We start from the raw sequence: 16059 nt of genomic DNA on the forward strand, positions 1-16059 counted from the left end.
GTCGATTTCGAACTTGGCCTAGGGCGAAGGGGCTTGATCACTTGAGACAAATCACGAGTTGGTTTGTTGTTGGCTGGCGGCTGATGCGACCATTCTGGCAGCTGATTCCTTATTCCTGACTAGCTCCGAGCTGAGATATTGTGGAGTGTATGGAGTTAATTGTATTTGCTACTGAAGCACGTAGAGTGTGTGTATAATAATTCCTTGCGTCCCCTCACCTCTCAGCAAATTAGACAGGCTGTTCGAATCGTTGGAATCGGGGTGTTGTTTGACTTATGATTCTGCGTTCACACAATCGGATGGATCATGGATCCTGAACAGTCCTCTTCCAGTGTGGCCAAGCAAATAAACAGCTCCGTACCTCCGCCGCACACAGAGCGAAGTCCGACGGACAATTTCAGTGCACAAGAATATTATGCCACGTGCTCAGCACGGAGACCAGGATTATCGAGCAAGTTCAAGGACATAGACGATGCCGCAAATTACCAGTCGTGCCGTTTATTACTACAAGATGCGCGGACCAAGAACTTCGTCCTCGACTTCGGCAACGACGATGCATGGTGTGCGGTGGATTTGTCCAAAGAGGATTTCGCTGCGCTGATGGATGGCGAGATTGAGGTATAGCCCCGGGAATGATGTAGTCTTGCATGGCCAAAGGTTAATTTTTGAATGTACCATTAGAGACCGAAGATATTTGGGACGAGATGGATGTGAGTTGACTCTATGGTCCGTGTCTAGGGAGACGCCTGCTAATACTGAGCTCCTAACAGTAACATATGGGCACCAGAGACACAGAAAGATATTGTCCGAGTACGGCATACAATGATATGCGTTTCTATTCCTCAACCTGACACTAACCGTCCTCCAGTATGTCGCAGAAAGATACGGACTCTCATATCGGCTGATCCAAATGATGTGCACGGAGCCAATCCCACAGACCAAATCGTCGACCGAAGCTCCCGACCCTCCTCCCAGGCCAACAAGCAGCTCCCGTCGTCGTTCATCAGTTTCCACCAACGAGAAACCCGCTGCAATGGATGACGACCTTGAGAATGCCCGTCGTTTCAATGATCTTCACCCATCCATTGTCATGTCCGAGGCCACATCGCTGCGAGACCTGACCTTTTCGCACATCATCAACCAGATCTGGCACTTTTGTTCCGTGGATTACGGCAGGCAGTGTAAGTGCACGAATACAATGGCTGCTTCTGACCGTGGCCTGCTGATGTTGCTCTAGACACTTGTATCGGATACAATGCACTGTATACCGTCAAAATCAACGGGAAGCCGATTAATAATGGCAAAGACAGGCCAGATGGAAAGCGAATATGGTGCTGGATCGTTCTGTGCAGCGACGGTATGTGCTATTTTCACTCGTTTCCATGTAGACACCTATAACTGATCTGGCAAGGAACGGTGATATCGATACAAGAAAACCCCTTCCCCGGCCCATACAGGCCCACAGCGGAGGAGGAAAAGATCGTCGTTGGCGCCGTAAGAAGGAATATTATTTCAGTCTTCTCCGGTGCATCTAAGCAGCATTCAGCGGACAAAAATAGCCAGTCGCTGGTAAATGTCCGTGTCCGATATTTCTCCGACTCCCCAGCCGAGGAGGCAAGTATCTCCCAAAGCGACGGCCCGAGTCTTGTGATGTATTATATTTTCGATGACTGGGTCTCGAGCTATCGTCTGGTGGCTCAAAGAGAGCACATGTATGGAGCCTCTTTGGATGAGCTGGTGAGTATCCCACTGCCTGAGCATAGCCGACTAGCATCTGATTTCTTCAATAGAGAAAGAAGATGCTGGACCGACCGAAAGTTGATCTTGTTGACGACCTGCACTGGATCGGTCGACGGTTGGCGGTCCTGAAGCGCCTCTATCAAAGCTACGAATTGGTCATGACCCGAATTTTGCAGCGACAGCGCCTGCTTCGGGATGAGGCCCGCGAGAGGCGCGACAACCATCCCTCGTTAACGAATGCGCTTCACGAAATGGACTCGCGGGATACAATCCATTCCAGGTCCACCAACACCTTTGTGGCGTCAGAGTATGACACCGTGGCCGGTGTCCTTCTTAGCTCCGCCGCCGTCGGACGATTCGAGCGGTTGACAGATCGAATCAAACTATACTGCTTGGATGAGATTGAGGCCTGCCTGACTGAGAAGGAATCTTTGACGTTCATGGTAGGCGATCCTGCTAGTCATCGGCTAGGGAAGCGTACTGATGATTATTGGCTCCAGAACTTCAACCTGATTGCCCTCAAAGACTCCCAGGCTATGGAGAAGCTGACCCGTATCACTGTTTTGTTGGCCAAGGTCACCATTCTCTTCTTGCCGGTTAGTCTAATGACCGGCTATTTCGGGGTAGAAATCGCGGACCTGCAGGAGACCTTCTCAGGAACCGCATATTGGATCTCGTTTGCGGTTATTATGTTCCTGTCCGCCGTCGCTTTGATCATCTTTGGGTATGCCAGTGATACGGTCGAAGGCAAAACGATCTATCAGTCTCTGTTTCGTGCATTCTTCCAATCGTCGAAGGACAAGCTCACGCGGAGACGTAGATAAGGGCAGGTCCCTAGAATCTGTGTATTCATTTCATCGCATGTATTTTATTCTATATAAGATCTACCATAGCAGTATTTGAAGATCAAGGCCGACACCAGGAAATTTCGTGTGATCTGTTACTGTTTCACCATGGCACCTCGCTCTGCACATACCAGGAGAGGCATCGCCAGGGCTGTTACTTGTATTCAAAAGTATTTGAGAATCAGTGCTTTTAGAATGAAATAAACAGGGCTTCGCCTTGGTTTATCGAGGACTCGAATGTTGTGGCTACAGGAGTGCTATCAATGATCTTTGCTTAGTGACGGAAGCTACGCTGTCAGCCGCACTTCCTAATCTGGGCCTGCCGAGAAACAGGCACAAAAATTTCTCGAAGCATCATCCTCGCTCTCTTCCTGTCAAGAGTCCTTTTGATCAGCCTTGTGTGTCCGGATTTCCAATCAGTTGTGTCCTATCTGTAAGTTCTGCTGTTCTCCGTATTGCAGAGCACTTTCTTTTTCCCTCCCTGGTGGCGTGTGAACCCTCTTGTGGACATGCGGTCACAACAGTATCCCCACTGAGCCTAGCCCAATATCACCATTCAACGAGCATCCACTCCTGAATCCACTGCCCGCCTGCTTAGTGTCCTTTTCTTTCCTCTCCCTCCTTCATCTCGTTCTGCTGCTATCTTTTCGCACGCGGAACCATCATAATTCTAATCCCATTCCTCTGTTCACGACCCATTCGTTAACCGCGCTTTTGAATTTTTTTCCGTTCTCCAGTCCGTTTTCACCGACGCCGACGCGAAAATGGGTGCGGCGATCTCGAAGTTGTTCGACCGACTATGGAGTAAGAAGGAGATGCGCATTCTGATGGTCGGTCTTGATGCCGCCGGCAAGACCACCATCCTGTACAAGTTGAAGCTGGGTGAAATCGTCACCACCATTCCCACGATCGGTTAGTTGCGCCCTCCGTGACCCGATACCGCCACGTGGATATTTTGGCTCCTACTCGTTTCGCGCAAATGGAAAGGGAGCATGTGACTGACGGATGGATGTCGCCGAATAGGTTTCAACGTCGAGACGGTCGAGTACAAGAACATTCACTTCACCGTGTGGGACGTCGGTGGTCAGGACAAGATTCGTCCGCTGTGGCGACACTACTATCAGAACACCCAAGGCATCATCTTCGTCGTCGACAGCAATGACCGTGATCGTATCGTGGAGGCCCGTGAGGAGTTGCAGCGCATGCTGAATGAGGATGAACTCCGTGATGCCCTTCTCCTTGTCTTCGCCAACAAGCAAGACTTGCCGGTATGTGCCTCTCGCCAAAGCTTGCCGTCGTAATTTACCCATGCTGACATGATGTTGTAGAACGCCATGAGCCCCGCCGAGATTACCCAGCAACTGGGTCTGCAGAGCTTGACGCGCCGTGCCTGGGTACGTAGCCAAAGACATTGGAGTCACGAACCGAGGTATCTGCTGACCACATTCTAGTACATCCAATCGACTTGCGCTACCACTGGTGACGGTCTCTACGAGGGTCTTGAGTGGCTTGCCGAGACGCTGCGGAAGACTGGGCGTGATTAGAGTATAATGAAGCCAAGCGGATGTGTGTGTTGCCTTTGTCATCGGATCATGTTTGTGATAATGTTCTGACTCCGAAATCGTCAAGTAGTCTTCTCCTCTTTTTGTTGCCCTATTTCCTAGTTGATCAAGACTGATGCAGGAAGCATAAAAGCTGTATAGATGCCCATGCTGGTTGACTGAATTTTATGTTTCTCTGCTTTTGCCTTTTGGTTTCCTCGATAATGTTGATTGCGATTATGCTCTCGCGGGCCTGTATTTCCTCTAGTTCTACGTTCTGTGCTTGCCCTATGTCTTGATACTCGAAAGTTTATCGCTACTGGCGAGCTGGAGGCTACAGTACTGTGAATTGGCTCCCTGATCTGCTGCCGAACAGGGAGCAATCCGTATCCACAGCCTTCGAGCTTCAGCAGTACAATGTATGAGTATGATATCCTTTCTAGCTAGGCGCTGCAAAAGCACTGTCCAATTCCGAAATATTTTTTCTATCGACTCGATTAGTCTTCATGCTCCACGATCATATGAGACAAGTGCTGTACATTCTACGCTTTTTTCGAGTCGGCCAATTGGAGCCAAGGACGAAATTCTGTTTTGAATGGCGGGAGATGATCCGTATGTATGTAGTCCTCCATCATTAAGTGTTTGATCTAAGTACTCTGTAGTTACTGGAAGAATCAACCAGCCAGTGCTTTCGCGAATGTAAGCATATCATAAGGTTAATCCTATGTACTCCGTATGTCGGTTGGTTGCTGGACGGAGCACATCTAGATGATCCGGGATCTCTCAAACAACTGGACTGCAGATCACCAGGTGTGGCAAATGCCCGTGAGTCCATACATAGTTGACCTCCACGAAATTGAACAAAAACGATAGACGCAACTCTCCTTCCAGTTTCTATATATGTCGGGGTTGAGATGCAGAGACTCAGTTTAGAAGCCGGCAGAAAACTGGCCGTCAGTCTGTCACGTGAATATCAAGAACTTCGAATCGGCAACGGGACTATGGCCCAAGGGAGAATAGTTGTATCGAAAGTGTTAACTCCATAACCGAGTTTAACTTGCTCTTCGGTAGGTCTTGTCGGATCATCAGGAGATTAACCGGCCATCAGAGTTTCATTTTGAGAGTGGAAATGATTGGCTTTGAGGTTGTGGCTCGTCTTTGCCAGAGGACCCGCGGGTCGTAATGTACCGCAGGCGGAGGAAAGGGAAAGACCAGCAGAAGTGGTTATTAGGGCAATGAGATAGGGTTACAATTTCACGTGATCACTGGCTCCGCTTAATCTTGGTAACCCCGACAACTGCAATCTCGCTGCTTCGTAGCAACCCCAGCACAGCATTGGCCAATCACCATCATGAATGGTTCAAATCCGGGCCCTGCCAAGAGCAATGAGGGTTTGGTTTACTTTTGTATTTTGTATGGACCATGAAACAAGTAACAACAAATGAACAAACGCTCAGAAGACCCTCATGTCTCCAGTGGCGCTGCGGGTTCCATCGTTGTATAGAGTGATCTTCAGGGTTGAATTCTCTCCTCTCATCTCCTGACGACACCGCTTTGACATCCTGTTCTCTCGGTGGTAACTCCAGTCCTTTGTATCACCATATTGTTGCCAACATTCCATTGCCATGGTCTAGACTCGTGATTGCGGAGTTGATCGCCAAGGACAACCGAACCAGGATAATCGTCATCTTGACAGAGTCTCGCCGGCGTTGGAAATGTTGAAGCGGTTTACCCTTCGGGACCGCACCCAATGGGGTGACCCGGAGAAACCATCCTACTCGTCGTACGATTCATCAGCCAGCGACAGTGATGTGCATCAATCCAGATCGATGTCCAGGCCCTTGAACTCAAAAGTCGCAATGCAGCCCACCTCCATAAAGCGGCGACGGCGTATCGTGTCACGGTTGCCACGACCATCACCGCATCGGCTCATGCGATGGCTATGTCTTTGTGTGTTCATTGCTCTTCTCCTCTTTGTCTTCACATTGTTCCGCTTTCAGCTCATGGGCCGCCCGATACCACTGCCGGTGAACGTACAACAACCCCCAAAACCACATACGTGGGAGAGTTTCCCCTTTTTAAAGCGATACCATGGCGGCATTCGCACCTTAGTACCGCGGAAGGACAACATTCCAGAATACCCCGGCGACGGCACGCCAGATGACATTCTCGGGAATGGTGACGCAGCCGATGCCACAGAAGAAACCGGTGAAAAGATCAAGCGACGAGAGTATGAGGCCAACCTTACTAGTTCGCCGTTTAATCCGTATCCAGACTACACGTCGGAAGAGTACGTCAAGAAGTACGGTCAGAAAGTTGACTGTTTCTTGGACGAAGAGAATACTGTCCGAATCCCCTCCGTTCGGAGTTTCCCCGGTGTACCGCGCGGCTTTCCCGACGCAATCATCGGATCAAATGAAATGCTGGGTATCCAAGACGATGTCTGCTTCGATCGCTTCGGCCGGCTGGGCCCCTACGGCTTGGGATATAGCATCCAAAAGGGTGGCATTGGTGCTGGATTGACAGGGCACCGGGAAGCAGCTGAGCAGGTGTGGGAGGATGTGCCACCGGTGGACTTCCGCCAGGTCAACTGGGCCGCCGCTCAGAATCGGTGCATAGCTGCCAATAGCCACAGGTTCAAGGAATCTTCCGAGACTTTACCGCAGCTCACTTTCAACCTACCGCTTCCTACGACTCAGTCACAACAGGAAGCCCCTAAACCACCAAAGGCTAAATTGAAAGCAAAGAAGGGAACGGATCGTCTTCCGCGGACAGCTTTCTTGATCCGGACGTGGCACGACTTCCACTACACTCCGGAAGACATTCTATTTTTGCGCTCTCTAATCACGGAGCTGTCACTGGGGTCGGGTGGAGAGTACGAAGTGTACTTCCTTGTTCATGTCAAAGATGACAACCTTCAGATCTGGTCCGACCAAGAAACTTATGAGCGGGTTCTTCGCGATGCACTACCTGAAGAGTTCCGTGGAATGGGAATACTTTGGTCAGAGCGCCAGATGAGTCTCATTTACGGTGGACTCGAGGAAACCATGGAGCGTGGTCTGCCCGTTCATGGAGTATACCGAAGCACATTCATGCCCGTGCAGTTCTTCGCGTACAACCATCCGGAATACGACTACGTCTGGAACTGGGAAATGGATTGTCGCTACACAGGGCACTGGTACCATTTCTTTGAAAAGGTCGCCGAATGGGCTCGCCAGCAACCTCGGAAAGGTCTCTGGGAGCGCAACGCTCGCTTCTACGTCCCAAGCGAGCACGGTTCATGGGAGGATTTCAAACAAACTGTCCGCGTGCAGACGGAAATGGGCACCAATAGCCCTAACAACCTATGGAGCGCGCGTCCGAAGGATTCCGATGAGAAGTCCGGACTCGAAAATTTCAATGCGCCTCGGGGTGAGAAGTTCATTTGGGGCCCTGAAAGACCCCATGATGACGATATCATGGAAGTGGACGGCGAGGGCATTCCGCCTACAACCATTGAAAAGGACAAGTATGAGTGGGGTGTGGGCGAGGATGCGGATCTGATCGTCTTCAACCCCTTGTACGACCCAGAGGGTACTACATGGCTCCTTAGAAACGACGTGACCGGATACAATCGGACAGAGGGCCTACCTCCCCGTCGAGCAGCCATCATCACCGCCTCTCGTCTATCGAAGAAACTACTCCACACGATGCACCGGGAGACCTCTTTGAAGCGGCACACCATGTTCTCCGAGATGTGGCCGGCGACGACATGTCTGCATCATGGCTTCAAGGCCGTTTCCGTTCCTCATTCGATCTACATCGATCGTCGATGGCCAACCAAATATCTCGAGTCGACGTTCAATGCCGGGCGAAATGGAGCGTCCGGTGGTGCTCGGACTGCCATTTTTGGTGATCGAGAACACAATTTTCGCGGCGTGACGTGGTTCTACTCTGCTGGCTTCTCGCCGAACCTCTACCGCCGGTGGCTGGGTTTCAAAGTTGACAACGACGGGGGTGACGAAGAAGAACTGGCAGGGGAAGGCCGGATGTGCCTTCCGCCGATGCTGCTGCATCCGATCAAGGAGGTGCAATTGGATATTGATGACGGCGTTTCGGAGTGAGAGGCTTCTTTTTTTTTTTTCCTTTTTTGCTGGGTCTGTTGCAGATGTTGCTTTATTTCGATACCCTTGTTCTTACATGGTCCGGTAGTCACTGTCTGCTGCGGTTTTCACGTAATGTCTTCATGAGATGTTTCTCTCTAGGGCGGTGCGGGTTTTGTTGTGTGTTTGGATACTACTCAGCTTGAAGTTATCAGTTGCATTGCAATCTGTCATCATTCGAGAAAAGGGACGACAAATCGAACAATTAATGTTTTATACAACCCATCCTCCGCCGTTGAGTGCAGACATCACGGAGTAGAGTAATCCGGCTGATTAATACAGTAACCTGTTCGGAGTGTAGTCCTGACCGACCTGACTTCCAACCGGCGCCGAATCCGACAACTCTGAGGGGGACAACCAGCAACTCTCTCGGCAGGTTTGCCGAGTCCGCCTCTCGGCATACTTGCCGACCCTGTTATGATTTCTCCATCCTCCACTCTCGGCCCCGTCGCCGATCTGTCTTCCACCCGACCCCACGGACTCTAATGTATGGGCTGCAAGGTGATGGTGGTCCCTGTACGAGCTGTGTCATATTCCGGTGAAGGTTCTGGACTAGAATTCGGCGTTGGTCCCCATGGTCATGTGTTCCCATCCTTACTTAAGTGATTCTGCGGAATCTTCGAATCGGCGCATATAAAATAAGCCTAGACATCGGCTTTGGAGCTTCTTTTCCCATCAATACAGTCCCCTTTCCACAGGCTCCGACGGAGTATTAGCTTCAATTCTTAGCAAACATGTCGGCCAGCAAACACGTAGTGTCTCTTCCAAAACCCCCTCGCTTCACCTCCAAGGATGTCAATGCCTCGGAGGTTGTACAGCGATGGCTTTCCTCGCTCGAAGAAGTTCTTCGGACTCAGGCTTTTGACCGTCTCTCAACAGACCTCTTCCATGCGGATTCCTGGTGGCGCGACCATCTAGCCCTGCAATGGGACCTTCGCACCATCCGCAAGGCCAAGGATATCGAGGCCTTTGTCCGCACACATCAACCCACGGCGCAGCTTTCGACGTTCCGAATCCAAACGGAAGGGAAATATGTGCCGCATGTGGAGTCGCCCGAGAATCAGCTGGATTGGGTTGCGTCCATGTTCTTCTTTGAGACCGCTGTTGGGCGGGGCTCCGGGGTGGTTCGTCTGTTCCCAGACGAGCAAAGCAAACAGTGGAAGGCGTATGCAGTATATACGTCGCTCCAGGAACTGAAGGGTGCAGAGGAGCCTCTGGGGCCGAAGCGTGCTTACGGGACATTGGATAGCATGCCGGGTGGTTCGAAGGGCGGTACTTGGTTGGAGAGACGCAAGAGGGCAGTCCAGTTCAAGGAGGAAGAGCCTACAGTCTTGATTGTTGGGGCCGGTAAGCTGGAACCGCGAATTCGAAGTAGTATCTGAGTCCATTGCTGATATCAATCAGGGCAATCGGGCCTCAACGTCGGGGCACGTCTGCAATCACTGGGCGTTTCGACCCTTATCGTGGACAAGCATGAACGAATTGGTGACAACTGGCGCAAGCGATATAGGGTATGTGGATTCCGCTTGTCCTATGCCATAACATAGTAGATACTGATGATACATAGACACTCGTCACCCACGACCCCGTTGAATATACGCACATGGCTTACCTTCCGTTCCCCAAGAACTGGCCGCAGTTTACACCCAAGGACAAACTAGGAGATTGGTTCGAAGCCTATGCGTCACTCATGGAACTCAACGTCTGGACCAACACTAGTGTCACCGGCGCTGATTTCGATGAGAAGACACGCACCTGGACAGTAACCGTCACGCGGCCCGACGGTTTCCAGCGTGTCCTGCATCCGCATCAGATTGTATGGGCAACGGGCCACTCCGGGGAACCCTACATCCCCAAGTTCCGAAATCAGGAATCTTTCCGCGGCGTGATTTACCACGGCAGCCAACACAAGGACGCTTCCGACTACGATGTCAAGGGCAAGAAAGTGATTGTTGTTGGTACCGGCAACAGTGGACATGATATTGCCGAGAACTTTTACGAGAACGGCGCGGATGTGACGATGCTTCAGCGACGTGGGACATATGTATTGTCTGTCGATAAGGGCGTCTTTATGCTCCATGAGGGAGTCTACGATGACCATGGGTAGGAGATTTCATCTGGGACCTGAATCAAATAATACCTATTGCTAACATCATCAAGGAGTCCACCAACGGAATTGGCGGACGTCTGGGCGGAATCTCTTCCATTCCCAGTCCAGTTCGCGACCAGTGTCTTCCTCACGAAGCGTATCGCGGAGGTGGACAAGGAAATCTTGGATGGGTTGAAAAAGGCCGGCTTTGACGTGTACGAGGGTATCAACGGTGCCGGCATCGCTAGTCTGTACTTCACCCGCGGAGGAGGGTACTACATCGATGTTGGATGCAGCTCCCTGATCGCGCAGGGCAAGATAAAAGTGCGCCGGTCACCGGACGGTATCCGGGAATTCAAGCCCAATGGCCTCGTCCTGGCAGATGGAAGCGAGTTGGAAGCGGACATAGTCGTGCTGGCTACGGGATTCGATAACATGCGGACAACCGTCCGGAAAGTTCTGGGAGATAAGATTGCCGATCGATGCAAGGATGTTTGGGACCTGGATGACGAGGGAGAACTTAACGCGGTATGTATTTCCCGGGTGAACCTTTGAATGTTGAGTTTCGAGTATGGCACTGACGGAATGGGGTTCAGATTTGGCGTCCTTCTGGCCATCCCAACTTTTGGTTCATGGGTGGAAACCTTGCCCTATGCCGAATATACTCCAAGTTCCTGGCTTTGCAGATCAAAGCGACCGAGGAGGGATTGATTCCTGGTTCAAAGCCAGAGACTGTTGCAAATGGGACATCCTAGAAAGGTGACTCCATGTTCACACATAGTGGCTTGGGTTCAAGGGTCGCAAGGGATCTGGACCTCTTAGAAGCTGTCACGGCAACAGAATTTCTCAATAGACGGTACTGTATCTACGTGGACAGTTTCGGCTTGAGGTACAACGGCGCTCATAGATGAAATGAAGTTGCCAAATAGGATCCTCCAAAGGCCTAACTACACAGTTCAAAATCCCAATGACTGCCCCAACATTTGTATGAATTTCTAAATGCATGTCCTATGTACAAGACTCCCATGCACGTTGAATACACACAGAAGTCCAAACAATGCTTTTTTTTTCTCCCCAGAAACCATCAGCGACGTGAGAGACGGATTGTTGAAAAAAAGGTCCCTCAAAGACAATTAATATCGCCGCGAATCTATGGAGAAGGAAAAAAAAAAAAAATTCGCCGTAAACGACTAGACGCGAGAGCACAGCTCTCAGCTGAGAATGAAAATGAATGAAAATGAAATGTAAAATGAAAAAATCTCCAATACGGCGAAGAATGGCACAGATTCAATCCCGCGCCCAAACCCGCTCCCGCAATGGCATCTCTTCACCTGCGGCAGGTCTGCTGCCGTCCTGCTCACGACGCCAAGCCCAGTACTCGCCTAGACGGGATTCAGCGTAGGAGGCGTAGTCAAAGTCGATTTGCGATATTGTTGCCTGGATGAGAGCCCACACGCCCCTAAGAAGAGACGAAGAGTCAGCAGTGACTCTGAGCTACGTACTGGTGAATGGACGCTTACCAGTAAAACCCAGGAATACCTCTATATCTGTCGACGTCGTGGAACAACTTATCGATAACCTCTTGTTCATTTTCAGGTGAGACGCCCTTGCCACCATGCTGAATGTAGCTTCGGACATATTCTGCCAGGAACTCTCTCCGAATGGACCGGCTCGGAATCTTGGTAAAATCGCAGTCATAACCGGCCCACTCGGCAAAGTGATTGGCAATGTCAAAGGCTGCCGGTGACGGCGTGGCGTATTCATAATCGATGAAATGCACTTCCTCGACATCGCGGTCTTTGCTTGATTGGTTACTTTGCGGTAGGATAATGACATTGGCACTCAGCAGGTCGCAGTGGGCAAATACGAGCTAGATCTCGGTCAGCTCCTTAATCCGGGAGGTCCAAATCTCCAATAAATGGAAACCTACGCCGTTTTCACCGATACCGGTTCCGCCATCCATTTCTTCTACGATACGCTCGAATTCCTTCTGCAATGCCTGTCTGCGCGCGCGTTGCTGCTCCGTTGTCGCAGGCAAAGCGAGAATCCACTTTTGGAGAGTACTCCAGAGATTTGGACCCGGCTGACGGACTTTAATGGGCTTGATATCATCCACTGCGCTGGCAAGGGGGGCCGTCGCCTTGTCTGCATCGACAAGCTGGAACGGACTGGTCACTGGCTGCACCGACTTGGTAGAGCCGGAAGAAGATGGAGTATCGTTGACAGGTAGGACAGCATGCCACTGCGCAAGGCGCCGAGCAACAGCTCGCCAAACGGATGGTCGAGCGAGATCATCAGGAGTACAAACATGGCCTCGGATAAAACGATAGAGAAGACCATTCTGGAACCGGGCCAGTAAGGGTGGTGCTAGCCCTTTTCGCGCCAACAGCTCATGAGAGGCAGTCTCCCCTAGACATTACATAGCGTCTACTCAGCATCAAGTCGCGTTGGGGCAGTGGAGTCATCCATCAATAAAAAAAAACCTACTCTCGCGGTCTATAATAATTTCCGTGTGGTTGCCATAAGCACGCATCAGTACGGCCTCGTTGTCAATCTGCTTCTCGGTGAGGCCAGGCTTTCGATTGACAATCTTTAAGAGCTACATTGAACTGCATTAGCATCGGAATTTGAGCTGGTCATAAGCAGATCCATCTTCTGTGTACGAACAGTGTTGGTGATGCCATCGGTAAAGCGCACGAACTCAATGCGATTCTCTGGCCCTTCCCAATGGGGGTTGATGGACAGCACAAGTCTCAGGGCGGAGGCATGCGAGTCCGCATGGTTGTAGGATAGTGGAATGAACCGCAACGATTCCGCCATGATTGTGCCGGCAATACTCTTTGCGGTGAGGCCGTCAGTACGTCGAGCTCAGAGTGGTCTGTCTGGAAAAATACGTTTGCAGGAAAGCTGTCTTGATGATGTCGATGATGTCAGGATGGGAGGTGTTGAAACACTAGCTCAGCAGACAAAAAGACCTATTGAGAGAAGGGCGGTTTGAAGAACATGCACGGACAGTTCGATAGCGGATGACTATCGCAAAACTGTCCTTGTGCTCAAACTCGTTCAAAGCGGGAAATGCGGGAGAATAGATCGAGAAGAAAGTAGGTCAAGGGCGAGATTTATGGAATGCGGTCTCGTGAATATACGCTGCTCCAGGGGTGCCAGTCGAATGGTTGGCTCCCGCTTGACCCCACCTTACACCTTACGCTCTGCACTGTATGGGAATAGCCAGGATAAACTCTAAATTAGCCGCTGTTTGCTCGTGCACGGAGTAATCTCCCTGCCAATATCCCCAGAGAGTAAAAGTTACTGCCCACAGGTCAGCAAGCGGGAAGCATGTGATGCGATGACGAACATCCCTTTCACGTGATGAGAAGTGAACGTGATTATTATGTAATGAAAACTGACGTTCCCAACTAATCCTATTTAGGTTTAGCACAACTAAATCCATATCACGTGATACTCATTGGACGATAAAATTCTTAGCCTGGCAATCGGCCATGGCTTTCTTCCTCTTTTCTCTCTCATCGACTCATCAGTAGCGGTTTACATTGACCATGTAAACTTTTATCGGAGCTCCGCTGACACCAGCGGCACGCTGAGGGTCACTCGGGAGTTTTCCCGGTGGGTTTCCCTCCGTTCCCAGCTTCGAAGAACGATCATTTGCGTCGTCCTTTTTCTCAGAACACGGTTTAGCTGGGCTAGGGCCACGTTTTCGACGAGGCTTCCATGCGCCTTGGCTGTGGAGGAGGCGTAATATGCTTTTAGAGCCGTCATGATTATTTTGGAATTGTATGATGAGCTCTGGGCACATCTGCACTTGATTCATGACTGTTCTCAATCAGGTGTCATGGGCAGCACTGGAAATCCAAGCCTGCTACGAGTAACTTAACCTCTTCGCACTACGAATCCCGTAATTGCTCATCACGGTGCTCAACCGTTGAATTGCATATGCTTAGCTCGTGCACAATTCCTCAATGATCCAGATATGATATTCTGATTTGTTCGTGATTGACAATGGTGTTTCTGGTTAAACCGTGCTACAATTTCACCGGTAAGTCTGCCCTCTAAAACGAGTTGGTTAACTGCGCTCGAGAACCATTTCGGCGCGGAAAAACTTTCGAACGAAAAAAGGGTACGCCTAACCATCCAGAGAGCTATGCCCTGTACGGAGTGTGTAAATAAACAGTGTATTGGCTTGTGATAGAATCACGAATCACCTACTCGTAGCCTAAGCGTATTCCAGGCCCGAAGGACTTTCCAACGAGATTGGGAAGAAGGGGAAGGTGTTTTCGAACTTAAATCCGGCAGGGCTGGAAGACATTCGTGAGTACGACTTGGTACTGAACCTACGTGTACTACCTACCTTACCTACTCTCTATGAAATCAACATCTGGACGGACCGGACTGCCTTCAATTCCTGCATTAAATACGTCCATCGATGGTACAGCTTCTGAAACGGTGTCTCTGAGAATCCATGCGGTAATAAGGTCATAAGGATTGAACTCCCGCTCTTCAAGCGCATGTATGTCAGCACCGTGAGTTTCGAATAATACCACTTAGTACGGAGTACTATGGGTTTCAAGACGTTGCTCATCATTGTGTAAGAGGCAAAGGGTGGCATTATGGAAGCTCCAGCAGGACAGATTCGATACAGACATTTTGATATCGTGGATGCTACTGCCAATGCAAAGGATTATTTCCGATGGCGACATGGTTTGCGATATGGTCGGCCCATCAAAAGACGTTTTTTTTGGTGGCCGGTACAGCCGCGGTACAGTTCCGGAGTCTGGCTTACCGTTCACGACGACTGTTCTATTGCTTAGATGTCCCGACTCCGAGCGAAGTGGAAATGTTGCATCTCGAGAGTGGAGAGAGATCGTTTTATACCGGTTTGGACACAGGAGATAGTGGATTTTGGGGCCTCTTCGCGTCCGATAGCTATCTTGTTGCTTTCGTGGATTTTGAGTATGAGACACGGTGTTCTTCCTTCTTGATGACGTCTAACAGTAGCAGAGAACCCAGTCGTCTGTTCGCTTGGGATCTCCACACATCAGAGCGTTTCGTATCAGAAGAGCTTTCCTCTCGCTTTGCCTGGATTACAGTCGAGAAGGACAAGATGGTCATCGTCGACCTTGATTTCCGGCCACTTCACGCCGTTTACATTTGGGATATAGGCTCGGGTTGCCTCCGAAGAATGGATGCTCTCTCCAATTTTTACTTGTGACACGTGGACGTGGATGACAACATACTGGTGACATTCGAAATCGACTGGAGCATACATCCGCCGGAGGTGCAGCAGACCAAGTGGACGTTGACAGGCCAGCAGTTGCACAGAAGACGCTTTCGAATCTCCTTGTTTGGCCATCGTGTGAATAAACAATACTTTCTCCAATACGGTTCTCCTGGTATTACTTATAACCACAAAACAGTGAAACGCGAGGTTCCTTTTTCTGACTCACATGTTTCGATGGACCTCGTCTACGACTACGCCATCGACAGCCTGAGTGTCCGGTGGAACGACTGTGACCAGCCCATTCTGGAGCACTCATGCCGGCATTATTGGGAGTTTCTCACCCCCGATATTGTCTATCACTGGAACTGCCTTCAGCGGCGAATTGATATCTTCAATGCCGACGACCGGACCACCATCTCGCAGCCTTACCAAGTCGATATTCGGGAGAACATGGTTCGGACGAGAT

The 16059-nt window shown here is 50.4% G+C and overlaps 7 protein-coding genes across 7 annotated transcripts; 5 read left to right on the plus strand and 2 right to left on the minus strand.

Annotated features, from left to right (window-relative positions):
• Nucleotides 1-306: 306 nt before the first annotated feature.
• On the plus strand, nt 307-2564 carry VTN49DRAFT_7570 (uncharacterized protein; the record flags this gene model as incomplete). Its single annotated transcript, XM_069415854.1, has 8 exons — nt 307-618; nt 682-710; nt 771-810; nt 869-1181; nt 1238-1357; nt 1412-1737; nt 1791-2183; nt 2241-2564. 8 exons carry the CDS (start codon nt 307-309, stop codon nt 2562-2564), a joined length of 1857 nt encoding a protein of 618 aa, XP_069271931.1.
• Nucleotides 2565-3349: 785 nt separating this feature from the next.
• Nucleotides 3350-4129, plus strand: VTN49DRAFT_7571 (uncharacterized protein; the record flags this gene model as incomplete). Its single annotated transcript, XM_069415855.1, has 4 exons — nt 3350-3497; nt 3609-3853; nt 3914-3979; nt 4037-4129. The coding sequence occupies 4 exons, from the start codon at nt 3350-3352 to the stop codon at nt 4127-4129; spliced, it is 552 nt and encodes a 183-aa protein (XP_069271932.1).
• Nucleotides 4130-4245: 116 nt separating this feature from the next.
• VTN49DRAFT_7572 (uncharacterized protein) lies at nt 4246-4634 on the minus strand (the record flags this gene model as incomplete). Its single annotated transcript, XM_069415856.1, has 2 exons — nt 4246-4569; nt 4620-4634. The coding sequence occupies 2 exons, from the start codon at nt 4632-4634 to the stop codon at nt 4246-4248; spliced, it is 339 nt and encodes a 112-aa protein (XP_069271933.1).
• Nucleotides 4635-5841: 1207 nt separating this feature from the next.
• VTN49DRAFT_7573 (uncharacterized protein) lies at nt 5842-8229 on the plus strand (the record flags this gene model as incomplete). The annotated part of the gene is made up of 1 exon (XM_069415857.1): nt 5842-8229. One exon carries the CDS (start codon nt 5842-5844, stop codon nt 8227-8229), a length of 2388 nt encoding a protein of 795 aa, XP_069271934.1.
• Nucleotides 8230-9002: 773 nt separating this feature from the next.
• On the plus strand, nt 9003-11112 carry VTN49DRAFT_7574 (uncharacterized protein; the record flags this gene model as incomplete). The annotated part of the gene is made up of 5 exons (XM_069415858.1): nt 9003-9615; nt 9673-9779; nt 9836-10371; nt 10429-10885; nt 10954-11112. 5 exons carry the CDS (start codon nt 9003-9005, stop codon nt 11110-11112), a joined length of 1872 nt encoding a protein of 623 aa, XP_069271935.1.
• Nucleotides 11113-11644: 532 nt separating this feature from the next.
• Nucleotides 11645-13177, minus strand: VTN49DRAFT_7575 (uncharacterized protein; the record flags this gene model as incomplete). Its single annotated transcript, XM_069415859.1, has 5 exons — nt 11645-11816; nt 11878-12227; nt 12288-12766; nt 12845-12956; nt 13025-13177. 5 exons carry the CDS (start codon nt 13175-13177, stop codon nt 11645-11647), a joined length of 1266 nt encoding a protein of 421 aa, XP_069271936.1.
• A 2032-nt stretch (nt 13178-15209) lies between these two features.
• On the plus strand, nt 15210-15584 carry VTN49DRAFT_7576 (uncharacterized protein; the record flags this gene model as incomplete). Its single annotated transcript, XM_069415860.1, has 2 exons — nt 15210-15325; nt 15374-15584. 2 exons carry the CDS (start codon nt 15210-15212, stop codon nt 15582-15584), a joined length of 327 nt encoding a protein of 108 aa, XP_069271937.1.
• Nucleotides 15585-16059: the final 475 nt, after the last annotated feature.

The sequence above is a fragment of the Thermomyces lanuginosus genome (assembly GCF_041956635.1).
Source record: "Thermomyces lanuginosus strain ATCC 200065 unplaced genomic scaffold VTN49scaffold_7, whole genome shotgun sequence".
Lineage (NCBI taxonomy): Eukaryota > Fungi > Ascomycota > Eurotiomycetes > Eurotiales > Trichocomaceae > Thermomyces > Thermomyces lanuginosus.